Source organism: Pipra filicauda, unplaced genomic scaffold (genome assembly GCF_003945595.2).
Source record: "Pipra filicauda isolate LSUMZ 115617 unplaced genomic scaffold, ASM394559v2 scaffold1540_size10294_pilon, whole genome shotgun sequence".
NCBI classification, from domain to species: domain Eukaryota; kingdom Metazoa; phylum Chordata; class Aves; order Passeriformes; family Pipridae; genus Pipra; species Pipra filicauda.
This window is the reverse complement of record NW_024104030.1, coordinates 557-10,273: the sequence shown is the minus strand read 5'-3', so window position 1 is coordinate 10,273 and position 9,717 is coordinate 557. Positions and strand designations below refer to the sequence as shown.

At 73.1% G+C, this 9,717-nt stretch overlaps 2 protein-coding genes across 2 annotated transcripts; one reads left to right on the top strand and one right to left on the bottom strand.

Annotated features, from left to right (window-relative positions):
- Window positions 1-187: 187 nt before the first annotated feature.
- ECSIT (ECSIT signaling integrator) lies at window positions 188-2,514 on the bottom strand (the record flags this gene model as incomplete). The annotated part of the gene is made up of 3 exons (XM_039379049.1): window positions 2,032-2,514; window positions 826-1,531; window positions 188-241 (listed from the first exon to the last, which is right to left on the bottom strand). Coding segments are annotated over exons 1-3 (823 nt in total), but the record flags the coding sequence as incomplete, so codon positions are not given.
- A 736-nt stretch (window positions 2,515-3,250) lies between these two features.
- On the top strand, window positions 3,251-8,801 carry CNN1 (calponin 1). The gene is given in 8 exon segments (XM_027715617.2): window positions 3,251-3,410; window positions 5,248-5,353; window positions 5,356-5,368; window positions 5,764-5,830; window positions 5,939-6,076; window positions 6,779-6,889; window positions 7,408-7,554; window positions 8,118-8,801. Coding segments are annotated over 8 exon segments (882 nt in total). The 5' UTR covers window positions 3,251-3,347; the 3' UTR covers window positions 8,355-8,801.
- The last annotated feature ends 916 nt before the right edge of the window (window positions 8,802-9,717 follow it).

Sequence of the window (9,717 nt, the reverse complement as noted above, 5' to 3'; positions counted from 1 at the left end):
GGGGGGGTCATGGGGGGCACAGGGAGGGCTCCACAGCCCGAACACCCCCAGCAGCAGGAACTGCGTCTCCGCGTCCGGCAGCACGCCTGGGGGGGGAAATGTGTCCTGGGGGGGGAAATGTGTCCTGGGGGGGCACAGGGGGGCACATGGGACATGGGGGGGTCACGGAGGGCACAGGGGGGGCTACACAGCCCGAACACCCCCAGCAGCAGGAACTGCGTCTCCGCGTCCGGCAGCACACCTGGGGGGGGAGAAACACGTCCTGGGGGGGTAAAATGTGTCCGGGGGGGCACAGGGGGGCACGGGGGGGCACATGGGACATGGGGGGGTCATGGGGGGCACAGGGAGGGCAGGGGAGGCTCCAAGGCCTGAACACCCCCAGCAGCAGGAATCCCTTCCCTGCATCCAGCAGCACTCCTGGGGGGGAGAAAGGTGTGCTGGGGGGGCACAAACATGTCCTGGGGGGGAGAAAGGTGTGCTGGGGGGGCACAAACATGTCCTGGGGAACACGAGAGGAGATGGAGAACACGGAGCAACGCGGGGGGGGGAGGATGAAGGACACGGGACACAGGGACACCCGAGGCCCAAGGGGGCGGGAGCGGGGGAAACAGGGGAGCACGGGGGACACGAGGGGACACTGAGGCCACGGGGGCGAGCGGGGGGACACGGGGGGACACGAGGGGACACTGAGGCCACGGGGGCGAGCGGGGGGACACAGGGGACACGAGGGGACACCGAGGCCACGGGGGCAAGCGGGGGGACACGGGGGGCAGGCGGTGGCCTGGGGGGGACCCGAGGTGCCCCCCCTGCGGCCCCGGGACCCACCATATCGCTCCATCTGCTCCAGCAGCTGGAGGCCGCACTCCTGCTGCCGCGGGAAGGGGAAGAGCAGGCGCTGGACGGGCCCTCGGGGCACCCAGGGCCCGCGGGGCAGCAGCCGCAGGAGCCCGTTGTAGGCGCCCAGGTCCCGCTCCAGCCCCAGCGCCGGCAGCGCCGCCAGCGCCGCCTCCACCAGCGCCAGGCGGCCCCCGCCCCGCCCGGGGGGCGTCCCCTCGAGGGCTGCCAGGAACGACGCGGCCCCCGAGGGGTCCCCCCTGCCCGAGGGGTCCCCGGGGCCGCCCTCCCGGGGGTCCCCATCGTGGTGGTCGTGGTGGGTCTTGTGGGAGGAGGGACCTGGGGACGGGGTTTTGGAGGTGCCACCCACTGAGGGGTCACTCCCTGAGGGGGCACCCCCTGAGGAGCCACCACGTGAGGGGCCACCCTTTGAAGTGTCACCCCGTGAGGTGTCACCCCTTAAGGTGTCACCCCTTGAGGTGTCACCCTCTGAGGTGCCATCCCATGAAGGGCCATGGGATTGGGGGTCCTGGGGGTCCTGGGGGTCCCTGTTCTCCTCCTGTGTCCGGGGGGAGGGTTTGTGCCACACCGGGGTGGGGACAGGGGACCGGGGGTGGGGAGGTTTTGGGGTCCCCGGGGTGGGGGTGACGCCCTCGCTGGGGTCCCGCGCCGGGCGCTGGCACAGCCCCCGAGCGACCTGGGAGGGGGAAAAGGGGGGGTTATACTGAGGGGGGGGGGGGTCTGGGATGTCCCCAGGTCACCCACGTGTCCCCCCAGGTCCCCCCATGTCCCCCCCATCTACTCTGTGTCCCCCCAGCTCTCCCCAGGCCCCCTCCTGTCGCCCCGTGTCCCCCCATCTCCCTCAGTGTCCCCCGTGTCCCCCCACACCCCCTGTGTCCCCCCGGGCCCCCCATGTGCCCCCCATGTGCCCCCGTGTGCCCCCCTGTCCCCCCATCTCCCCTGTGCCCCCTGTGGCCCCCCATCAACTCTGTGTCCCCCCGTGTCCCCCCATCTCTTCCATTCCCCCCATGTCCCCCCATGTCCCCCGGTGTCCCCCAAATCCCCCCATGTCCCCCCATGTCCCCCGGTGTCCCCCAAATCCCCCCATGTCCCCCCATGTCCCTCGGTGTCCCCCAAATCCCTCCGTGTCCCCCCTGTCCCCCCGTGTCCCCCCGGTGTCCCCGCGCCCCCCCTCACCTGCGGTGCCCCGGGGCCCCCCCAGAGCCGGGGGGGCAGCGCCCGGACCCAGCTCAGCCTCATGTCGCGGTGGGGATGACGGGGGTCCCCGCGGGGTCAGGGGTCAGAGGTCACGGCCGCCCCCCGCCGTCCGCACGCCGGGTCTCCCCACTGGGCGCCGCCATCTTGCCCGTGACCTCGCGCTTCCGGGTGAGAGGGGCGTGGCCTGGCGGCGCAGCCAATGGCCGCGCGGATTTCAGCGGGCGGGTGTGACGCGAGCGGTGATTGGCCGCGAGCGGAGGGGCGGGGCCAAGAGGGGGTTCCCCCGTGACGTCAGAGAGGCCCCCGCGCTGAGCTCAGGGAGGGGGACACGCGGTGACGTCACGCGCGTCAAAGCGATGACGTCAGAGCCGCACAGGCTGCTATAAATGGGAACGGCGGCTCCGGCCGGGGGGGCGGGGGGGTTCTCGCAGTCCCGGGGGCGGTTCGCGGTCCCCCCAGTCCCCGGGGAGTGGGGGGGGGGCCTTGGGGGTCCCCCCAGTCCGGGGGGGGGTCTCGGAGTCCCGGGGGGGGAGGGCATGGATTGGGAGAGGGAGGGAGCGGGGGGGGGAGGGGGGGGCACATTCCCCGCCCGTGACGAACCTTCCCCCCCCCAATCCCCCGGGGGGGCCGCGGAGTCCGATCCGTTGACGGCACCGGGGGGGGACCCGGGGGGGCCGGGGGGGGGAACCAGAAATCGTGGGGGGACCCCCGGTGTCCTGGGGGGGGTCCCCGCCCCACATTGAGGGTCCCAGGTGTCCAGGGGAGGGGACCCAGGTGACCGGGGGGGGAGGGGGTCTCGGCACGGGGTGGGAGAACCCCAATTCCGCGGGGGGGGGGGTCCCGAGTGACGGGGCGGGGGAACCCCGGAGTGCGTCTGGAGGGGGGAGGGCGGGGGAGGGCTGATTTGGGGCGGGGAAGGGCTGATTTGAGGCGGGGGGGCCGTGCCGGGACTCCCCCGCCCCCTCCCCGGGATCCCCCCCCGGGATCCCCCCCGGCTAAATGTGGAAAAAATGACGCCATCACCCGCCCCGCCGTGACGTCAGCGCGGCGGGGGCCGCCGATTGGCCGCGGCCGGCCCGGCCCGGGGGGGCCCCGCGCCCACCGCCCACTTTTAAAAGTGGCGGCAGCGCCGGGAACGGGACCGGGATCGGGAGGGACCGACCGAGGGCACCGAACCCGGGACAGCCCCGAACCCGCCCGGGACAGACCCGAACCCGCCCGGGACAGACCCCCCCGCAGCGGCGCGACCGCCCCGAGCCCACCCGACCCTCCGCGACCCCCCCGCGACCCCCGCGATGTCCAACGCGCACTTCAACCGCGGGCCGGCCTACGGGCTCTCGGCCGAGGTCAAGAACAAGGTGGGCGGCACCGGAGGGGCCGGGGGGGGCCGGGGGGGCCGGGAAGGGGTGACCGGCCCGGGGGGGGCGGCGGGAGCGGGCGGGGGTCGCGCAGGACCCGGCGGGAGCGGCGGGAGCGGGGGCGGGACCCGGCGCTGTCCCTGGTGCTGCCCCGGGAGGGGACGGGACGGGCACGGGGAGGGGGGGGCGGCCCCGGGGTGACCCCCCCCGGGAGTCCTCGGGGGTCCCACGGGGTGCTGGTTAATGGGGGGGGGGGTCCGGAGGCCTGGGGAGGGGTCTCGCAGCCCCCCCGGTGCCACCGGTGTCACGGTGGGGAAGGGGCGACCCCGGGGTTTGGGGGGGGGCGGCACCGGGGAGCCCCCCATGAGCTCCCGGGGGGTCCCGGCGGCGGCCGCCCCGTTGAGGGTTAACGGGGGGGTTTAGGGGGTCCCGGCGACCCCCGACCCCGCGGGGTGGGAGGGGGCGACGGCGGGGACCCCCCCCGAGGCTCCGGGTCCCGGTGGGGGTGGGGAAGGGGAGGGGGCGACTCCGGGGTTTGGGGGGGCGGGGGGGGAAACCGGGGAGCCCCCCACGAGCTCCCGGGGGGGTCCGGGCGGGGTCCGCCCCGTTGGGGGTTCACGGGAGGATTTCGGGGGGTCCCGCGGGGGCGGGAGGTGACGGGAGGGACACCGGGGGTCCCTCCTCGAGCACCGGGGGGGTCCCGCCGGGCACCGGCCCCGTTGAGGGTTAACGGGGGGGTTCGGGGGGGCCCCGGCGACCCCCGGTGCCCGCGGCGGGCGGGAGGTGCCGCCCGGGGGGGGCCGGGGACGGCGACACGGGGGTCCCCCCGCCGAGCACCGGGGGGGTCCCGCCGGCGTCCGGCCCGCGAAGGGTTAACCGGGGGGGATGTTTGGTGGCCCGGGGGGGCCCCGGCGCCCCCCGGCCCCGCCGTGAGCCCTTATAAGGCGGCGGAGCGCGGCGGGCGGGCGGCGGCGGCCCCGGGCCGGGGCTATATATGGGCAAAGGTTCGGCGGGCCCGGTCGCCCGCGGCCTCCCGGGGGGGGCGGGGCGGGGCGGGGGGGGGTCCGGGCACCCCCGGCCTTCCCGGCTCCCCCCGCCCCTCCCGGGCCGCGGGAACGGGGGGAAAGGGGGGACCGGGGGGGACCCGAGGGGGACCGGGGGGGTCCCGGGGCTGCTCCGTGCTCGGGGCGGCCGCCACGGCCTCCGTGTCCCCCCCGAGGGGGTCCCCGTGTCCCCCCCCGCCCCCCTGCCGGTGTCCCCTCGTGCCCGGGGCAGTGTCCCCCCTCTCCCTCCGTGTCCCCCGACAGTGTCCCCACACCCCCCACACCCCCCGACAGTGTCCCCGGGTCCCCCCATCCCCTGACTGTGTCCCGTGTCCCCCAATGGTGTCCCCCATGTCTCCCCATCCCTGACAGTGTCCCCACACCCCCCCATCCCCCGAGGGTGTCCCCCATGTCTCCCCATCCCTGACAGTGTCCCCATGTCCCCCCTGTCCCCTGACACTGTCCCTGTCCCGTGTCCCCCCACCCTGGCAGTGTCCCCGGGTCCCCCTGATGGTGTCCTCTGTCCCCGTGTCCTCCCACCCCTGATGGTGTCCCTGTGTCCCCCCTATCCACATGTCCCCCTGACACTGTCCCCTGTCCCCCTGACCATGTCCCCTGTCCCCGTGTCCCCCCAACCATGTCCCCGTGTCCCCCCTGTCCCCCTGACCATGTCCCCTGTCACACCGGGTCCCCCTGTCCCCCTGACCATGTCCCCTGTCCCCGTGTCCCCCCAACCATGTCCCCGTGTCCCCCCTGTCCCCCTGACCATGTCCCCTGTCCCCGTGTCCCCCCAGCTGGCTCAGAAATACGACCCCCAGTGCGAGCGGGAGCTCCGGGCGTGGATCGAGGGCACCACGGGCCGACGGATCGGGGACAACTTCATGGATGGGCTTCAGGACGGCGTATCCTCTGCGAGTACGGCCCGGCACGAACGCCTGACCTCTGAACTCTGACCCCTGGGCCCTGCGGAACACGAGCGGTGAACATTGGCCTGGCGGGGACTGGCTCACGCTGTTACCCCCCCCCCCCCAGTCGAGTCTGGGATCGTCCTCTTGGAATTCGGCCCAATATTGACCCTGTCCTTTAACCCCCCACCGACCTCACCTGAGATGACCCCTGACCTCTGACCCCTGACCAGTGACCGCCCCCTTTGTCCCCAACCCTGGTCTCGACCATCCCCCTTTGACCCCTGACCCCGGCTCAAGTTTGGGATGATCCTCTCGGAATTCGGCCCAGTTTCGACCCCGTCCCTCATCCCCCACCGACCTCACCTGGGATGACCCCTGACCTCTGACCCCTGACCCCCCCAGGCTCATCAACAAGCTGCAGCCGGGCTCGGTGCCCAAGGTGAACGAGCCCGTCCAGAACTGGCACAAGGTGAGGGGGGGGACCCCAAAATCGGGGAGGGGGGATGTGGGGGGGGCTGGGAGCGGGTCCAGCTCCAGGACCCGCCCCCCAAACCCCCCCCCCGGCCCCCGTTCCCAGCTGGAGAACATCGGGAACTTCCTGCGGGCCATCACGCGCTACGGGGTGAAGCCCCACGACATCTTCGAGGCCAACGACCTCTTCGAGAACACCAACCACACCCAGGTCCAGTCCACCCTCATCGCCCTCGCCAGCCAGGTGACCCCCGGGGGGGCTCGGGGTCCGGGGGGGGGGCACGAGGTCCTGGGGGGCTCTGGGGGGTCCCCGTGTCCCAGGGACAGGTTTGGTGCTCCCCCGTCGCTCTCATTGGCCAGGTGACCCCCCAGGGGGGTGGGACCACCTGAGTGACCCCCCCAGGGGGGTGGGACCACCTGAGTGACCCCCCCCAGGGGGGTGGGACCACCTGAGTGACCCCTCCAGGGGGGTGGGACCACCTGAGTGACCCCCCCCAGGGGGGTGGGACCACCTGAGTGACCCCCCCAGGGGGGTGGACCACTGAGTGACCCCTCCAGGGGGGTGGGACCACCTGAGTGACCCCCCAGGGGGGTGGGACCACCTGAGTGACCCCCCAAGGGGGTGGGACCACCTGAGTGACCCCCCAGGGGGGTGGGACCACCTGAGTGACCCCCCAAGGGGGGTGGGACCACCTGAGTGACCCCCCCAGGGGGGTGGGACCACCTGAGTGACCCCCCCGAGGGGTGGGACGGAGTCTTGGGGTCCTGGGGGGTTCAACTGGGGGGTCCTGGGAGGCCCCAGAGGGTCTGGGAGGCTCCAGAGGGTCCCCACATCCCGGTGTGGTGCCCCCTCCCCTGCCGTGGGGGGGGAGGAGCCCTGGGCGGGGGGTTTGGGGTCTCGGGGGGTCCCCCCGTGTCCCCCCCTGACCCCCGGGGTCTCCCCCAGGCCAAGACCAAGGGGAACAACGTGAGTTTGGGGGTGAAATACGCGGAGAAGCAGCAGCGGCGCTTCCACCCCGAGAAACTGCGCGAGGGCAGGAACATCATCGGGCTCCAGGTGACACCGGGGACAGCGGGGACACCTGGGGACACGGGGGGACACCTGGGGACACTCGGGGACACCTGGGGACAGTTTGGGACCCTTGGGGACACCTGGGGACACTCGGGGACACCTGGGGACAGTTGGGGACAGCTGGGGACACGGGGGGGACACCTGGGGACAGTTGGGGACATGGGGGGGGGCAGTTGGGGACAGTTGGGGACACGGGGGGAACAGTTGGGGACACGGGGGGACAGTTGGGGACACCTGGGGACAGTTGGGGACAGTTGGGGACACCTGGGGACAGTTGGGGACACGGGGGGACACACAGGCCCAGGACACAGCGAGCACGGGGGGGAGGTTTGGGGGGTGTCAGGACACGGGGGGGAGGTTGGGGGGGTGTCAGGACATGGGGGGGAGGTTTGGGGGGTGTCAGGACACGGGGGGAGCCCGGGAGGGTCTCTGGGGACACCCCGGGGGGGGGGCAGTGCCCTGGGGACAGTCGGTGACGCCGTCCCTGCCCCCGCTGTCCCCAGATGGGCACCAACAAGTTCGCCAGCCAGCAGGGCATGACGGCCTACGGGACACGGCGGCACCTCTACGACCCCAAACTGGGCACGGACCAGCCCCTGGACCAGGCCACCATCAGCCTCCAGATGGGCACCAACAAAGGCGCCAGCCAGGTGGGGACACGGGGACACTGACATCACCATGGGGACAGGGGGACACGGGGACAGGGGGACACTGACATCACCATGGGGACAGGGGGACACGGGGACAGGGGGACACTGACATCACCATGGGGACATGGGGACACCAACATCACCAGGGGACAGGGGGACAGGGGGACACTGACATCACCACAGGGACAGGGGGACAGGGGGGACACCAACACCACCATGGGGACAGAGGGGACCCCATATCTCCCCGGGGGGTGCCTGTGTCCCCTTTGGGGTGCCCATATCCCCCCAGGGGTGCCCGTATCCCCTTTGGGGTGCCCATATCTCCTCGGGGGGTGCCCGTATCCCCCCAAGTGTGCCAGTATCCCCTTTGGGGTGCCCGTGTCCCCTTGGGGTACCTGTATCCCCTCGGGGGGTGCCTGTGTCCCCTTTGGGGTGCCCATATCCCCCCAAGTGTGCCAGTATCCCCCTTGGGGTGCCCGTGTCCCCCTTGGGGTGCCCGTGTCCCCTTCGGGGTGCCCGTGGCCGCCCCCCCAGCCCTCGGTCGCCCCCCCTGTCCCCCCCAGGCGGGGATGACGGCGCCGGGCACGAAGCGCCAGATCTTCGAGCCGTCGCTGGGGATGGAGCACTGCGACACCATGACCATCGGGCTGCAGATGGGCAGCAACAAGGGCGCCTCGCAGACGGGCATGACGGTCTACGGGCTCCCGCGCCAGGTCTACGACCCCAAGTACTGCGGCGGCCCCGAGCTCTTCGGCCACGACGGCTACGACGGCCACGACGGGCTCTACAACTCGCAGTAGCCGCCGGAGCCGCCGCCGCTTCCACCTCCCACCCCCGGCCCGCCCCGCGCACCGCCCCAGCCACGCTGCACCACCCGCACCCGGCTCGGCGCCGGGATCCGCCCCGGGAAGGGTCTCGGGGGAATCAGCCCCGGGATCGGCTCCGGGATCCGCCCCGGGAAGGGTCTCGGGGGAATCAGCCCCGGGATCGGCTCCGGGATCAGCCCCGGGACTGGCACCGGGACCAGCCCTGGGATCAGCCCCGGGATTGGCACCGGGATCTGCCCCGGGAAGGGTCTCGGGGGGAATCAGCCCCGGGATTGGCACCGGGATCCGCCCCGGGAAGGGTCTCGGGGGGAATCAGCCCCGGGACTGGCACCGGGACCAGCCCTGGGATCAGCCCTGGGATCGGCTCCGGGATCAGCCCCGGGACCAGCCCTAGGATCAGCCCCGGGGCACCGAGACCAGCCCTGGGATCGGCTCCGGGATCAGCCCCGGGATCGGTCCCCGGGCTTGGCTCCGGGATCGGCCCCAGGGAGGGTCTCGGGGGGATCAGCCCCAGGATCGGCTCCAGGATCAGCCCCGGGAAGGATCAGCCCCAGGACCGGCTCCAGGATCAGCCCTGGGGGGGAATCACCCCGGGATCAGCCCCAGGATCGGCCCCAGGGAGAGTCCTGGGGGGATCAGCCCCAGGCTCAGCAGGCCCTGGGGAGGGTCCTGGTGGGGGGTTGGACCCTGGGATCGGCTCCGGGAGGGATCGGCTCCGGGAGGGATCGGCCCCGGGAGGAGGGGGGGTGACCCCACGATCAGCCCCGGGGGGATCAAACCCAGGGGGAAACCCAGGGCTCCAACCCTGACCCCGGGGGGAAACGGGGGGGTCCAACCTCGGGATTGACCCCGGGGGGCTCCAGTCCTGGGATCGAGCCCAGGATCGGCCCCGGGAGGGGGAGGGAGGGGGACGGGAATTGGCCCCAGGATCGGCCCCGGAATCGGCCCCGGGGGGGGTTTTGGCCCCGGGGGGGTTCGGCCCCTGCCACGTGTGAAGCCACTGAGGCACAAAATAAAAGCCACACGCAAAAGGTGACACCTCGGGGGGCGTCGGGGACACACCCAGGGACGGGGGGGGGGATAAGGGACAGGGGGGACACCGGGACAGGGGGGACACCGGGACAGGGGGGGACACGAGGACGGGGGGGACACCAAGGGATGGGGGGGGACACGGGGACAGGAGGGGACACGAGGACGGGGGGACACCAAGGGATGGGGGGGGACACGGGGACAGGAGGGGACACGAGGACGGGGGGGACACCAAGGGATGGGGGGGACACGGGGACAGGAGGGGACACGGGGACAGGAGGGGACACGGGGACAGGGGACACACCGA